The following is a 15,939-nucleotide window of genomic DNA, read 5'->3' on the forward strand; positions in this document are numbered from 1 at the left end:
GTAGTGTTAGGGTTAGAAAAACGAGGGGTCCTGGAGCGATTCCGATGGTTGGAATGTGTGTAGAAGGGGCAAAAAAGATGAGCTGCACAGAAAAACCTACTCAAGGAGGGCTTTCTCAAAATCGGACATGCTTTCCCTCAGTAAAAACTGCATTTTCCCCTGTTTGAAAAATAAATGAAGATGTACGCTTTTGCAAAGACAATTGCTGCAGACTGAGCCTTGAGCATTTCAGGAATTTGGGTGGGTTTGTACTGGGCATCCCCCCCCCCCCCCGCTGTCTGGGAGAACCAAGTGTGAAGCCGCAACTTGTTGTGTTTTTGAAAGAGAAGTCAAGAGTGGCTTACGCGAAGCCCGCCCTCGATGTGAAACCCCCGTGCATCGGAGCCTTCCGAACGTGTGAGACCGGGCGGTCCTGCGAAAGCGCCCCCCCACTCGTTCTCTGGTCTCTCCCCCACCTGGCCTGGCCCGGCCCCTCACCTCTCGGGCGCCGCTCGCCCGCCGGGGCCGGTGGCTGCCGTGGTTCACGGTCCAGGGGCCCAGCGACTGGCCGGCGTAGAAGTCCATGGGGTACGTCTCCTGCCACGCCACCTGCTTCAGCGCCACGGCCGCCTGGGCGAGGGAGGAGCGGGAGGGTGAGCGGCGCCCGGCCCCCCAGCCCAGAGGGGCGCCCGCCGGGGCAGCCCCGGCCCCAGAGCCGGCCCTGGGCGGACCCGTTGCTCCCCTGGCCAGGTGGAACCTCCAACGGGACGCAGAAGGAAGCGGGCGCCGCATGAGGGGCCGGGGCAGGGAATGGGGCCGGTCCCAGACGGAGCGCCTGCCGGCCGTCCATCCCTGTCCCAGCCCACCCTCCCACCCGTCTGGGCCCCAGGTCCAGAAGAAATGGGCCAGGGGCTTTCCGGGTCCACTGATTCCCTGCCCGTTCGGGGGCCCACGCCCCCAGCAAGCAAGCCCCGCCACTCACCTCGTAGGGGGTGAGCAGGGGCTTGTCAAAGGCCTCCCCCCAGTCGATGGACAGCCGGGGACACGCGACCTGCACCCACCTGGATGGAGGACAAAGGGGGGCCCCTGAGAGCCGGAGCGGCAGGGTTGGAGGAGCCGCAGGAGGGGGTCCCCCAAAAGCCATGCCAGCGGCCTGGAGTAAGTCAGCCTGGCCCTCCAGGCATGCTGGACTCCGACTCCCATCATTCCCAGCCCTCCCTTTGAGCCCCGGGGCCATCCGGCCCGCACTCACGCCTCGACGTCAGAGAAGAGCTGCAGCTTCCCAGGGAAGATCTCCGAGAGCAGAAGCCGGACGAAGGGGCGCCCCACGGCCTGCAGGCTGGACTCCAAGTGCTGCGGAAGCGGGAGGGACGGGGCCCGTGAGCGGCGGTCGGGAGCCCCCAGGCGTCCTGCTCGCACCCCAGGGCTCCACGGGGCCCGGCACCTCTGATGCCTCCACACCTGCAGAGACCCTCCGCCTGCCAAGTTCTGCCTCAGTTTGCCGCTCGCGACATTCCCTGCCTTCAACCTGGACACGGCTTCAAAGCGGCTCGTTTTCGCCCGTCATCATCACGGGCTGCGTCGGAGGGGCCGCCACGGCCCTCCCCGCTCCCGCAGAGCCAGGACTCGGCATGCGGGCAGGGGCTGGCAGAAAGCGAGGGGCAGGCAGACCCCAGAGGGCCTCTGCTTCGAGATGCTCGGCCCCCCAGACAGGTCCAGGCCAGGCGCACCGGGGGGGGGGGGGGGTTGGGGGGCGGAGGCCCACCCGGGGGTCCCGGGGGAACGGGAGGGGGCCCCCCCCCCCCCCCCGTATGTGAGCCCTGGCCGACTCCCCAAGGGCGATTCCGAGCCAGGGAGGGGCTCCAAGCCACTCACCTGCAGGATGGCTGGGCACCCCTGGCGCCCCAAGGTCCCCAGGATCAGCCCCCACTTGTGGGCGCGGGCGGCCGTGCGGATGGCTGCCTGGCGAGCCGCCTGCATGCGCTCGTGGGCGTAATGCTCCCGTGAGAAGACCTTGCTGTAGGGGTCGTACCTGCGGAGGGAGGTCCGGTGGTCAGCAGGCCGTGGGGCCGTCCCAGGAAGGGGCCACGGGTGCCCCGGCACGATGCTGCTGTGCCTCAGACCGCTCCCCCAGCCCCACACGGGCCCACCAAAGGAGCATCTCTGCAGCGGAAGTGCCCAGAGCGGGGCAGGAGGGGAGGGGGCAGGGCGGGCGCAGGGAGGCGGCCGGCGAACGGAGCAGACCGCCGGCCCGGGCTGCCCGGAGTGGGCTGCCACCCCACGGCTCTGTTTTACCCGAGGGACGCGGGGCTACTCTGGCTTTGCAGCCCCCAAACCTTGAACCTGCAGACGGAGACACAAAGCGCCACGTGTAGATCCTGCCCTGGCAGCCCAAACCGCAAAACTTTTCGGTGCCTCGCGGTGCTGCCTGGCTTCGTCCCAATCCCGCTCTGCTACCAGGAGGGAAGGAAGACCCCTACCGAGCCCCCGGAGCTGCCTGCTCGTGAGGAGGAGAGCCGGCTGCACGCGCCCGGCCGGCCCGCCCCGCCGGCTCCTGGCCACGCTCCGCCACTTTCCCCCCTTCATCACTTGCCAGGGAACTGGGTGATTTGTCGCCACGCTCGACAAAGGGAATTTTAATCAAGCTGCGCCAGGGCCGGGCTGCCTCCCCGGCCCATAAAGCTGCCGTCCCCCGCCTGCCGGTAACAAACGACCTGCTCAGAAATTCAGATTCCGACGAGCAGGGCCCGGCCTCGCCCGAGTGGCGAATATTTCATCGCCTCTCAGCAGCCTCATCATTGCGTTTTATGGCCTCAGCCTGCAGCGGCCGGGGCGGGGGGGAGCATTTAATGGGTGCCCCGCAAAACGCTCTCGCAGGTGCTTGTCAAAATGTTTAGATTCCAGGGGAGTACATGGGAAGTGCTCCTCCACGTGAAGGAGGGCTGCCCGCTCCCCAGCCAGCCAGGCGCCGCGTCTGTCTTCCCAGCTTCTCCGCCCAGCGGGAGAAATGGCCCCAGCCCCCCGCTGCACCCCAGAGCCTCGCCTGCACGCTCCGAAGGGGTCGCTTCCGGCATCCGGGCGAGGGGCTCGAGAGGAGACCCTCCAGCCGGCCCTTTCAGACAGGCAGGAGGCGCCCAGAACAGGCACTCGTGCAGGGCACAACGGACACCCTCCCCATGGCTCTTTCCAAGCTGGGATGCTTTCCTTCGCGAGCTGCTTTCCCACATATTCTGCAGACTGTCCTCTAAGAACAAATTAAGCTTCTCCTGGCACTTCCTTCCGCCTGATAGGTTTCTTCGGGCCAGCCTGCATGTCTGAACAAGCCCCCGCAGGTCAGCTCACCCATGGGTCGTGCAGTTGGATGAGCGGGCCCGGTTCGCACGGCAAGACAAGCCCCGTTGTGCGGCAGCTGCGGATTGTGTCTTACAAGTGTGGGTGGGTGGGCAAAAGCAGCCCCGCAGGCACACGTTCCCAGGGCGGCTTGCTGGTCGGATGAACCAGTTGTCTGTCTCTGCTGGAGAGGACAGCAGCCCCGCCGGGGCCCGTGGAGTGCAGGCGGCGAAGTGCCCCGGGGCATCGTCCCCGGCGGCTTCTCCTCCTCTGCCCCGTGGAACCCTCTCCTGCCTCCCGCCGGGGGGCTGCCAGCATCTCAGGCTGAGCAGCTTTGGGGAATGAGACGAAGCTACCCCTGAAGCGGGTTTCAAAAGCGGGGGGAGCTCCGGGGGCTTTAAAAATAACGCAGGCCGAGAGCAGTGGGACAGGAAAGGGGCGCAGAACACGGGCGGTGGAGGCAGCAGACCGGGCTTCGCGACCTGGGAAGGGGAAGGAGGGGCCGCGCTTCCCGCTGGAGGGGGCTGGCGCCCGCCGGGCATCCTTGCCCTGCCGGCCCCTCTGTCTGCCGCTCTTCCCACCACCCAGCCCTGAATGCCCCAGCCGGCCTTTGGGGAGACTGCCCGACCCACGTGCCCACGAACGGGGCCAAGGGGCTGCAGAGGACCGGCCAAGCTCGGCCCTTTCCCTTTCCTCATTATTTATTTTATTATTTTTATTTATTTAAAACATTGTTATGCCGCCCCCATCGCAACGAAGCCTCGGGGCAGCTCACGTTATTTGAAATGTTGTCCTGTTTTAAGCATTGATTTGCTATATTCTTCTCAATGCTGGATCTTATTTAGGTATTTTATCGCCGCCCGGAGATGCTGTGAAGGGCGGGACACAAAAGCAAGCAAGCGAGCAAGCAAGCGCTCCCTGGAGCTCTTTGGAAGGAAGTTCTGCCGGACCCCCCACCCCTGCGCCGCCCCGTTCCCCCCATACCTGTAAGCGGGGATTCCCGGGTTGGCGATCATGATGGACTCCAGGTGGAAGCGCCCGTCCCCGAGGTACCTGCAGCAGAGCCAGGACGAGGTGCTTCAGACAGGATTGCTGAACGGAAGAGGCCTCGGGCCAGGCTGCTCCTGGGCCTGCGCCCCTCCGGCAGCGGCCCGTGAGCCCTTTGGGCCAGGGAGTCCTCAGCCAGACAGGCACCCCACATCCATTTCAGAGGCAGCGCCCCTCTTCCACTTTTTAAAACGCCGCTCTGCTTATCTCGGAGAGCTGCCTGTGGCTGGAGGAGTCTCTCTGCAGCTTCAGGAAGACTTCCTCCAAAGAAGCAAACAGGTAGGCTGCCTCCGAAATGGAGGCTCAGTGCAGCTGCCACGGCTGACGTCTCAGAAGTCCCCTTTTCCAGCAGCGGCTCTCATCGTTTGGCCTCCCTGACGGAAGAGCATCTCCCAAAGAAACCCCCCAGGTCCTGCATCCCGGCCCACGTTCAAAGGACGCGGTCCTCGCGCCCGGCCGAGAGCCTCTGGCCCCTGGATTCGAGGGCTGGGGGTGCTTGAGCACTGGGGCAAAGCAGGAGGGGCAGATGCCCAGCACCACCACCTCGCCCCGGGAAGGATTGGGCCAGGATGTGGGGGGGGGGGCTCTTAGCCGAGAGGCGTCTCCGCTTCCCTTTGTAATCGGATTTCAAGTCAGCAATTACATTTCCAACTCTTTCGTTCGGCCAGCCTAATGGAGTGAGAGGTCGGAAAATGAATTTGGACAGAAAACCTGACTAGATTTTGCCTCTAATTGGAGAATGACATCTCAGACGATCAAAGCTAATTTGCCTGCTTAACGTGTCTGTGGGGGGAGCCGGCCCGAGAGAACTGCACAAAAGCGAACGGGGACGAGCCCTGTCTTGGCAGCGCCCCGAGCCCGTTTGGCCTTCTTGTGCCTCATCTCCCGAACCCACAAGAGCCGCCCCAGAAGCCTCGCCCCGCCGGGGACCAGAGCGGGACCGGAGACGCTTCTGCGGGGAAAGAACGAGGTGGATCGCCTGGAAAGGGAGAGAAGCGCCTGGACGGGCCCAGAGAATTCACGCCGCTGGACTGCATCCCAGCCTTCCTCTCGCCAACATATTTGGCTCGTGTCTGGCCGGTGCTCACGGCATTTTAGCTTGCAAGCCCCCGGAGATGCCGAGGGACGGGCGGTCCGGGCATTCAGAGATGCCGCCCCGCTCCAGAGGAATGCCCCACGCGAGGATTATCTGGGCTGCGGCAAACGCCTGCCCAAGCCGACACAACACTGAGTGTGTGGCCCCCGGCCCGAGCCAGGAATGCCGGCCGGCCAGGCACATTGGAATGGCTTCCCACCCGCCGCTCCCGTGCACGGAGAGGCAAAGGCTGGCAGGGGCACCAGCCCTGCGGTCCCGGATTCCGCCCCGGGCGGCCGCGTGGAGTCCAGCAACAGCTCCCCGAGCCCCCGTGAGCCAGGCTGGGGGCAGCCAGAGGAGCCCCCACTCCTGCAGCCTGGCCAGCTTCCCCTGCGTTCCTTGGTGTGGCATTCACAGAGCATTAAGCGTCACGGCTGTAATTCGGCGGCTGGAGCCGCTGCCCTTTGCAGAGATGAAGGGGAGGCGGTCCCATCTTCCCCGGCCAGCCTCTCCTCCTCCTCGCCTCCCCGCCCCGGTTCTGGGCCCTGATGGGGCCGAGGGGAGACGGACCCGATGAGGCGCGCGGCTCCCCCATCCCGGCACTCCTGGGCCCCTCCCGTGGTCCCCATCGTGGGGGCCTGTGGCGCTCACCCCCCGCCCAGGATGCCGGGGCGCCCAAAGGGCACGGCCCCCCCGAGAGAGGAGCGCACGGCCCGCGCCTGCGAGCGGCCCGCCACTTACACGACAGCGTCGGTGTCCGGGGCCAGGCGGGGGGCCGTGCAGCCGAGCACTTCGCCGGGGGAGAGGGGCTTGCACTGCGGGGTGCAGACGGAGAAGTCGGGCCGGAGCTCCCGGCTGGCGGCCTGTGGGGAGAGTGGGCAGAGCGTGGGGACGCTGAGCAGCCCTGGCGGCGGAGAGCCGGACAAGCAGACCCAGCATCGTGTCTCCGGCAGGGGACTGCCAGAGGCCAGCGGGTTTCTGGGCCCCGGTGAAACCTTGCCATGTCCTCCTTTAGCATCTTCAGAGGATTTTAAAGGTGCTGCTGTGTCTTTCCATGGCTGTCGGCTTGTACTCTGGTTTTCCCTTTGCTTTTGTCCTGTGCTAAACCTTTAAAGGGTTTAAGTCCAGTTTCCTCATGCTGTACTTAGGTTTTACCATCCGCAAACCTCGTGGAAGGCTTGCTTCCCAGCTGCCACAGAAATAAGAACACGGATGGTATCCGTGGGTAGGCTGCTTCCGAACAGGGAGGTTCCAATGGACCCCAGGGCTGCCCAGAAGGCCCGTGTCCCCCGCAATGACACCCCCAGCCGTCCCGAAGCCACAGCAGGCCTCTCCTAAGGGGATGCTGCTGGGCCCACCCGGTGTGGGGACGGGCCCCCCAGAGCTCCCCGGAAGCGGCACCCAGAGCTCAGGCCGGGAGGTGCCCCACACCCCTGCCTTCCCGGAGAAAGACGGGACCCCCAGGCCGGAAGACAAGGGCGAACACCCCCCCCCCGGCATCACACCGCACGGACGGGCTTCCCCAGCCTTGAAGTGGCGCCGCCGGGAGCGCAGCTCGCCCGCCACCGCTCCTGACGAGGCATGAGGCATCCATTCCCGCCCGGAGCAGCTGCCATTTAACGCTCCAGCGGCGGCGCATTCAGACAGCCGCGGCGGCGCCCCCATCCATCTCTGCCCATCAGGCGGCTGCCGGCCCTGCTGGGGCACCTCCCGCCCAGTCAGTGCGAGAGCTTGCCTGCCTGCCTGCCTGCCTGCCGTGACATTAACAGAGCGCCCGCCCCAGGGCACACGGCGGGCAGGCGGGAGGTGGGGGCCGCCGGAGCGAAGATCCGACGGGCGGGGGGGCCGCAGGAGCTGCCCCCCAGCCGGACCGGGCCGGGCGCTGGCCCAGCATGCCCACGCCCGTCCGCCGCGTGTGCGGGTCCCCCGGGCCACGTGCCCCCTGCCGCTCGGGCCTCACGGCGCCGCCCACCTGCAGCGCCGACACGAACTGGACGGTGCTGAGCAGCGCCAGCTTGGCCCCCGCGCGGAAGTTGAAGCGCAGCGTCTCGACCACGTGGGCCGTGTCGATCTTGACGTCCACGAAGACGTACAGCATCTTCACGCCCTGCGTGGCGTCGATGGGAACTGGGGGAAGAGGAGGGGAAGGGTCTGCTCGGGGGCGTTTCCGGACGCTCCCCCAGCCCCCCGAGGCTCTTCCTGAGGGCAGGTATATTCCACGCCGCCACCCCTGCGACCGACAAGCTCTGGACAAGGTTTGGATTTCGTTCCATCCCGCCCTCTAAAATATCCAAGTTTCTAGCCCACGTGGGCGACGCAGACAGAGCAAGAACATGGCTCTGTGAGGACAGGCAACACTGGCATGCAGAACGAGGTGTGGTCTCCTCTGGAGTAAAACAGAAGCCTAGCGAAACACCCTCCTGGGAGAGGAAGCTGCTCTGGCCCGATCGTCTCCATGGGGGCATCCAAATGCCCCACGCGGAGACTCAGGGAAAGAGATCCTAGTGGATAAAAGCGTCTGCAGCAGAAACGAGCCTGGTGCACCCCCCCTGCAGTGCTGGCGCACCGGGATTGCCCCCTCATAAAGGGGCGCCCACCCCGTCCTTGGGGGATGCGATGGCGCACCCCGTGAAGCAGCCTTCCAGAGAAGGCCCCTGCCTGGATGGAACAAAGCCAGAGCGCCTGCAAGCACGTGCAAAGTGCTCCCCGCCCGTCAGGCACACGCCGAGCGCCCAGAGGGGCCGAGCCAGGGCGGCGGGAGAGGCGCACGGCAGCCGGTGCCCCCCCTCCACTCCAACGCCGCAGATCCACCTTAAGAGTGGAGCACACCCCCCCCCCACCCAGCCGGCACTCCTCTCCCTGTTATTTTGAGCCAATTCCATCCTGGGCGGACTTCAAAGTTAGCAGCATCTGGGACAGCAGCAGTTTCCATGGCAACAGAATCCAGAGTACCGTTCCGCCTAGGGAGCGATGCTCCTCCTCGCTCGGCCGCCTCCTCCCCGCGCCCAGCAACAGCCGGGCAGATCCGGGCCCAGGCGCCGCCCCGCCCTCCGGCCCTGGCCTCAGGGCCACGAGGGGGGCCTCTCGAGGGCTGGCAATGGGCTCTCGAGGGACAGGGGAGGGGCTCGGGCCTGGGTCTGGCCTCTCGGGGCGGCGGTGGGGAGCCCCGGCCCTCCCCTCTTGCAGGGCTGAGGGGTGCGCCCCCGCCGGGCCTGGCCGGACAGGCGGAGCTGCCCTTCGAGGACGGCCAGGCCAGCCCCCCGGGCCGAGCTACCGCCACGCGCCTCCAAGCCCCCAAGCCCGGACGCGGCTGGCTCCCTGCGGAGGGCTGGGCCTCAGCGCTCGTTTCCGGGGTGGGGGGAGAGGGGTGACCCCGGCGGGCAGCAGATACTCACTCAGGCAGCTGTGGCCGTAGTGGACCAGGAAGTCCGCCCCCAGGGCCCGGGCGGTGAAGTCGTCCACGCAGCAAGCCCCATAAGTCACGTCACCCATCACAACGGCTTCCGCGTCCGTGAACCTACAAGAGAGGGGAGCAGAAGTGGGGGCAAAGCAGGGAGGGGGCCAGGGAGGCCCTCGAGTCCAGCCCCGCGTGGGGCAGGAATCCAGGTTCAGGCCCCTCGGACGGGTGCCGTCCAGTCTCTGCTGGAGACCTCCGGGGGCGGGGGGCCCGCCACCTCCCTGGGCGGGCCGGTCTTTGCCGGCCTACCTGTGCCCTGACCGCGAGGCGGCTTTCCCAGGTGTTGGGGCAAGATCTGCCCCCCGAAGCATCAGCCCCTTAGTTCCTGTCCGACAGCCGGGACAGAGCCGAGCCCGCAGACCCCCCGTGCGCCGCCTTTCGGGCCGGGACGCACAACGGGCTCCCGGTGCCCCGCAGCCGCTCTTCCCCAGGCCGGGCTGCCCCTCTCCTGGCAGGCTGCTGTGTCAGCCATCTTGGCTGCCCTCCTCCCGGCCGCCCAGGGGCTGCTCCAGGCGAGGGCCGTGCTTGGGCCGCCCGAGCTTGCGATCAGCGAGACGCCAAGGTATTTCCCCCTGGGAGAGCTGCCGGGCCAGGCGTCCCCCACCTTGCGGCCTGACCAGCCACCTGGAAAGCCCACCCCTCCGCCGTGCTCTGCCCCTCAGCCAGGGCTGCGCTGGCCCCCCCTCCCTCAGACAAGTCTCCTCGCTTGCCCCCTCCCCCACCCAGCTGCAGGATGGGCACAGCCCTCGTCCTACCTTGCAGGGCTCCTGGATGGGAAAGCGGGAGCTGGAGAAATCACAGGCAACAGCTGGGAACCCCCCCCCCCCCCAGTACAGCAAGGGGCTCGGGCTGTGCCCGCCGCCGTCCGTCCTCCAGGCAAGCCCCCAGGGACTCCGGCCTGCTTCCAGTGGCCACCATAATCGGCCTCCTCAAGTGGAGAAAGCCACTCGCCATCACGGGATTGAGGCTCTCATCCAAATACTCGCGTCCCAAAGGGCTGTGCGGGGGGAGGCAGAATGGGGGGCAGAGACAGCCCCCTGGGAGGGGGGCCCCGCAGCCCCTGGACCGGCAGCGGAGGGGCCGATCCGTGTGCAGGGCGGAGAGATTCCTCCGCTGACCAGTCAGTATGCCTCACGCTCACTATTTAAAGACGGAGGCCCGAGTCCAGATGGGGGCACGGCTCCATTTTGGGAGGGGGCCTGTCCAGCTGGGGGAATCGACTGAGCCGGCAGCTGTTCCACCGGGATCACTTGGAAGTGTGACTTTCCAGGGAAGACTGGGGGGGGGTACCTCCACAGCCCCTGCATGCCCACAGTGTTTCCAGGGCTTTCCACAGAAGCGGACCCTCTCGAGAGAGGACAGTCCTCTGGGCATGTGCAAAGGTTCACCAGAGGGGAAGCCCCCAGGATGCGGCCCTGCTGGAGGGAGGGGGGCTTTCCAGGACCCGGTTTCTAGTCCTGCCGGCTGCAGAGAGCGAGTGAGGCCGGTGCCAGGGAAGCCATGCAGGCCTCTGGGGGGGCGGCGGGGGGACACGCCACGTCCGCCTGTCCGCCGAGGATGAATTATACAAAAAGCAGACGCAGGCAAGCGCCAGCCTGAGCTGCATAATTCAGAGAGGTCTCGGAGTTCAGCTTCCGAAGATGTGGGCCCAAAACTCGTCCGCTGCCGTGGTCGGCCGCTCCTGCCCCCACCTGCGACCGCTGCCCCTTCCCAGCCGCTGGCGCGCCTTTCACCTGGCTCGGCCTCGAGCCCCCAAGCCCTTTGCAGTGGGATCGAGGCCACCCCGAACCTTTTTGTATTAAACCCGCTGCTTGCCCTACAGGGCCCCATGAGCAGCGTGGGGCAAGGGGGCTTCTGTCGAGCCACCCCTGTGACGTTCCCAAAGACACCCGGGCGGCACGGCTGGAACCAAGGCGCGAGGGCTGAGAGACAGTTCGATCTGGCCCAGAAGTGGGGACAATTTCTAAGCCCCCCACAAATCATTGAGGGGGCAGCTGGGGTGCCACCCGAAGGGTCTCCCTGCTCAGCAGCAGCCGCCACGAAACCGGAAGGCGGCGCCTGCGCCCAGATATCCTGGTGGAGGGCTGGGGGCACACGGCTCCCCCGGGGGGCATCGGCAGCTCGGTGGACCACAGCGCTCCGGCGAGGAGGCCTTTCAGACATGCTCAGAGTTCAGCTGGCCACGGCGGAAGCAGCATGCCGGATGGCCCAGACGGAAGGCCTACTGGCCAGTCGCTTCTGGGGTGGCCCAGGAGAAGAGGGAGCACTGGGGAGCCCCGAACAAGCAGCGTCCCTTGCCAGCTGCCCCCAGTGCCGCCTGCCCCAGCTTCGCACAGGCCTCCGCCAAAAGGAGGGGGCAGAAATCCTTCCGCTCACAGCAGCCCCCCCAGGTCAAGGGGCTGCAGTGGGAGCGGAGCTGAGCGAGCCCGGTGCTGGCCACCCGCTGCCCCTGCTCGTGGCCTGCTAAATATTTCATCGGCAGACGTCTCTGGAAAAGACGCCGCGCTCGAGGCGGGAGCAGCAGGAGCGCCTGGGAGAGGAGGGGGCGACAGCCGTGTGTTGGGGGCACGGCCCCGGCAGCGCCCCCACAAGCGGCCGCTCCGCATGGCAATCGCGGCCAGAGCTGATGCACCGCTGGGCCGGGACCCTTTCCCAGGCGGGAGAGAGGCTGGCCCACCTCGGTTGTGCCCAGCCGGGGGCCTGGGGGGCAGGCTTCACACTCACGGAGTGCCCCAAAATGCCCCACAGCACTGGCGCCACCAAGTGCAGCCCGTGCTCCCTCTGGCAAGGAACCCGGGCAGCCCCCAAGGCCCGCTTCTCCCGCACCGGAGCCGCCCTGCGGGGCAGGGGGGCAGAGCGAGAGACTGGCCTGCAGACCCCCGGGGAGCCCCCCGGCTGAGCGGGGCTGGAACCCGGAGCTGCCCAGTCCCCACTCCGACCCTCAAATAGGCGTGCCACCCGGTTCCCAGTTAGGGCCCCCAGGTGCATGGCACCGCAGCTCCCAGCATCCCCAGCCAGCACGGGGAGCTGCAGCCCAACCTGCTCCTGCTCCGGGCTCGGGGGCAGGCCTGACCCCAGCAAGGGGGCCGGAACCTGGGGTCGCTCCTACGCTTCTCAGAGCGCCGGGGGGCTGGGCACTCGCTCCCTCCCAGGAGGGGCCACGGCGGCTCCGTGGCACACGAGGGCCGGAGCGCGAGGGCCAGAAGGCGAGGGCAGGGCAGAGGCCCCATGCCATGGGGCAGGGGTGCCCGGCCATGTCTCCCCCCCGTCCAGCGCGGGCCTTTCGGGGGGAGCCGGGGGGGCGGAGGAGAGCGGCAGCCGGTGGGGCAGTCATGCATGGCGCAGGTTTCATTCAGATAAAAGGATCGCCATAATCAGCTGCCTTTGAAGTCGAGACATGAAAGAGGCCCCTCGCTGGGAGGGAGGGAGGTGGGGGGCGGGGGAGTGGAGGAGCCTCGCAGCAGCCGTGGCCACGGTCCCGGGCTCCCCCCCCATGGCTGAGTCCCCGCCCCGCATCCACGGCTGCTCCCCGCAAGCCCGGAGCCGTTTGGGATGCGGGAGGCACGTGCGGGCCGTCCTTGCCCGTTCTCCCCCCGGCCGTCCCGGCATGGGGCCTCTGCCCTGCCCTCGCCTTCTGGCCCTCGCCACGGCCCTGCCCCCCGGGGGCCCTGCAGGGGTTCTGACCTGCAGCCCCAAATCCCCACCTGGCCGGGCCGCCCGGGTGCCCCGGAGGCCTCTCGGTTCTGCACCCCCTACGCGGCCTCCCACCCCATGCCCAGCCCCCCGGCCGGCTCGCGGATGCAGCGGGAAGGGCTGGGCCTCCGAGGGGCCAGCCCAGCCACTGCCCCACCCCCCATGAGCCCCCCCACTCACCTCTCGATGATGTCCGCGAGGGTGCAGGCGAACATAAGCAGCCCCTCCGGCATCTGCAGCGCCACTGCGGGAGAGGGGGCCAGGTCAGGGGCGGGGGCTGCCGTGCGCCGAGGGCCCCCGCTGCTCCCCGGAGCCCTTCGGACACACGCCCTGCTTCCCACACCTGGCCCGCCCCAGCCCAGGACCCCTCACACACCTGCACTACACCTCCCAGCATGCCTGGGGCCGGCAGGGCCGGAAGCCCATCATGCCCAGAGGGCGCCAAGCCGGGGGCGGCTGCTGCGGGGGGCACGGGGGCTGGCAGCAGCGCAGTCACCATCAAGCACCGCCCCAGAAGCGCCCCCCACCTGATGGGGGCTGACGCTCCCCTTTGACCGCTGAGCAAGGCAGCCGGGGAGGGCCGTTGCCCCTGCAAGGGTCCCAGGCAGCTCCCTCCCACCCAGAGGCGAACCTGCACCTCTTCGGACCTCGGTGGCACCGGGAGCGACTCCGGAATTGCCTCACCGCTGGCCTGGGAGCCCCTGCACCCGTTTTGGGACTCGACACCTTCGAGGTGGCACGGCAGACACCTGCTGCCGCGGCAGGGCCAGGCCCCGGCCTCCCCAGCGGGGACAGTTGCGGCGAGCCTCTGACCTCCTGGCCCGGCATGGCCGCCGGTGGCCCTGGCGGAGCGCCCGGCCGTCTCCTCCGGGAGACGAGGCGGCCGAGCGTGGCCTCCCCACCCGCCTTGTCCGATCCCATCAGCTTCACGCCGGCAAGGCGGCTCATCGGGCCGACAGGCAGCTTCTTGCAGCCAGCCGATCGCGGCGCGGCGGCACCGGGCGCCCACACGCGAGAGCTGGGCTCTTCCCCGGGCAGCGAGGAGGCGGCGGGCGGCCATCGCCCCACAGGTCCCGAGAGGCGGCGCTTCACTCCGAGCCGGCACAGGGCCCCTGCCCTCCAGCACACCAGGCCCGACGCGCAGCCCCCGGCCCGGGACACGCTCACTCACCCCGTCTGGCCCGCGCCTGCCGGATCCGCCACACCGTCTTGTAGACCTCGAAGTTGTAATTGTGGGGCAGGGCCGCCACGGCTGCCTGGAGCGCTGGGTCCGACAGAATCTCTTGCGGAATCTGGTGCGCCACCCGGCGGGGCGGCCGGCGGGCTGTGGGAGCAGCGGCAAGGGACGGTGAGGCGAGGGCCGCCCCCGGAAGACCCCTCCCCAACCGTCCCCTCTGGGAAAGGCAGCTGCGGTGCCTGTGCGGTGAGCACAAGGCACTCTGCGGATGCTCAGAGAGCCCCGCCTGCCTGTTATCGGGGTTTTTAATTTACATATTCTATATTTTTTGTATTATATTTATTTATGTAAGCCGCCCCGAGGCGTTAAGCGATGGGACGGCATATAAAAACTCTAAATAGATAAACAGATTATTATTATTATTAAAACATTTTTATGCATTTTTATAGATAGATAGATAGATAGATAGATAGATAAAACATCAGCCTCTGCTTCGCCATGGGCTGGGCCCCCGAGCAGGGCGATGAACGCCTCGCTGATCCGGCACCACGGCCGGCCGCTCCTCCAGCCAGGGGCCTTTGTGGCCGGGTGGATGGCCCGGCAGTGGGGCGGGAGGGCGAGCACCCCCCACCAGCAAGGGGCTCTCTCAGGACACCCTCCGCAGTCTTGTGGGGCGCGCAGAGGTGGTGCCGGGGGGGGGGAGCTCAGGCCAGGAGGGGCTGAGTCACCCTGTGGCTCGGGGGCCTGGCGCCTCCCACCCCGGGGTGGGGTGTCGGAACAGGCCAGGCGGGTGCTGACGCGTCTACGAGGGAGGGCGCCCGCCCGCTCTTCTCACCCCCCACACAAACATCACACATTTGCACAAACACCACTCTGTGAATCGCGGCCCTTCGGCGGAACCTGCTCGTGCCGCGGCCGCCCACCGTGTCCCATCTTTGGGGGAATCCGGGTCGAGGAGCAGCGTTTGGGGGCTGATCTCAACCTCAGCCGAGTTCTTGACTTGGGGCTGGGGGGAGGGTTTGGACCCCCTGGACCCCTGAATCGCCTGCTCCCAATGGGTTTTTTCCTAAATGTATTTGGGGCTGTTTGTTTTCCGAGGGCAGCATTTTCAGGGCGCTTTTGCTTTGCTGGGACGATCGCCGAGCATTTATTTTGATTGGGCGTTCCTCGCCAGCCCCCTCGAATGCCTCTGGGGGCAGGAAAGCAGGATATAAGTCAAACGGGGGGGGGGGGGATATGGGGGGGGGGCCCCCCCCGGCCCCCCCCCGGTTTTGGGGGGGGAGACCCCCCGCCCCCCTGGGCGGCGGACGCGGGGGGGTGGGGGGGGCGGGGGGGGGGGGGGGGCGCCCAGGCTGGGGAAGCGGGTCTGCAGCCTGGGCCCCCGCTGCCTCATCGAAGGCCTCCGCACCTTCCCCCCTCCATGCCGACGCCTGATCCCAAAATACCCCCGCATGATGCACGCGCTCGCCCAGCCCGCCCCCTCGCAGGCCAGCTTTGGAACAAGACAGTCCACGCGGTGCCCCCGATCCGTTCTGCTTCTCCCCGCCACCTTTCACCCCCCCCCCTCAAGCGCCCTGCGAGGAAGGCCGGACCGAGACCGGCCCACTGGCTGCGCAGCGGAGAATGGAGGCGGCGCTCCAATGCAGCTGCGGGCGCCCGGTTGGGGAAGAGTACAGGCAGTGGGGCAGAAACCAGGCCCGCCGTCCTAACGCACGCTTGGAAATATAAAACACGACACACGTCTTTAAACGGATAAACACGATACAATGCAAAACAAACAGACAGCCAAGGAAGCAATAAACGGCGACTGTCATCTGATTGTCTGGCAAAGGAAGACGCTAAGAATAAAATCCGGATTAAAAGCAGATCTGAAAGCGCAGCAGAAAAACAGAGAGATTAAACGCGGAGCAAGAGCTATGAAAACTTGCAGTAATAAAAGCCACAAGCCTCTGCGAGCTTAGACAAGCGCGAAAAGTCCACAATTCCTGGCATGCTATGGCGACGCCTAGGCTATGCCGACTGGAGCATGCTGGGAGTTGTAGGCCTTTCCCCCCACCGAGCGCAGGCACTGTGCTCCGATCATGCTGCCAAGGGGAAGCGCGCCTCGCCGCCTGCTCTGGAAATCTGCCCCGCTGCAGCGCCTCCGCGAGGGGCTCTGGGCGCCCCGGCCTCCCCCCCCCC

General features: G+C 67.0%; 1 protein-coding gene across 1 annotated transcript in view; it reads right to left on the reverse strand.

Annotated features, from left to right (window-relative positions):
• DPH1 (diphthamide biosynthesis 1) overlaps positions 1-14,007 on the reverse strand; it is a 15,867-nt gene extending 1,860 nt beyond the window's left edge. The window contains exons 1-10 of the mRNA XM_044430584.1: positions 13,753-14,007; positions 12,762-12,825; positions 8,827-8,948; positions 7,404-7,558; positions 6,173-6,294; positions 4,294-4,362; positions 1,855-2,011; positions 1,232-1,332; positions 962-1,040; positions 456-609 (exon numbers count right to left, since the gene is read on the reverse strand). Coding sequence (XP_044286519.1) covers positions 456-609; positions 962-1,040; positions 1,232-1,332; positions 1,855-2,011; positions 4,294-4,362; positions 6,173-6,294; positions 7,404-7,558; positions 8,827-8,948; positions 12,762-12,814 — 1,012 coding nt within the window. The 5' untranslated portion in view covers positions 12,815-12,825; positions 13,753-14,007. The remainder of the gene's footprint in view (positions 1-455; positions 610-961; positions 1,041-1,231; positions 1,333-1,854; positions 2,012-4,293; positions 4,363-6,172; positions 6,295-7,403; positions 7,559-8,826; positions 8,949-12,761; positions 12,826-13,752) is intronic.
• Between the last annotated feature and the right edge of the window lie 1,932 nt (positions 14,008-15,939).

The sequence above is a fragment of the Varanus komodoensis genome, unplaced genomic scaffold (assembly GCF_004798865.1).
Source record: "Varanus komodoensis strain SLA01 unplaced genomic scaffold, ASM479886v1 scaffold20_3, whole genome shotgun sequence".
NCBI lineage: Eukaryota > Metazoa > Chordata > Lepidosauria > Squamata > Varanidae > Varanus > Varanus komodoensis.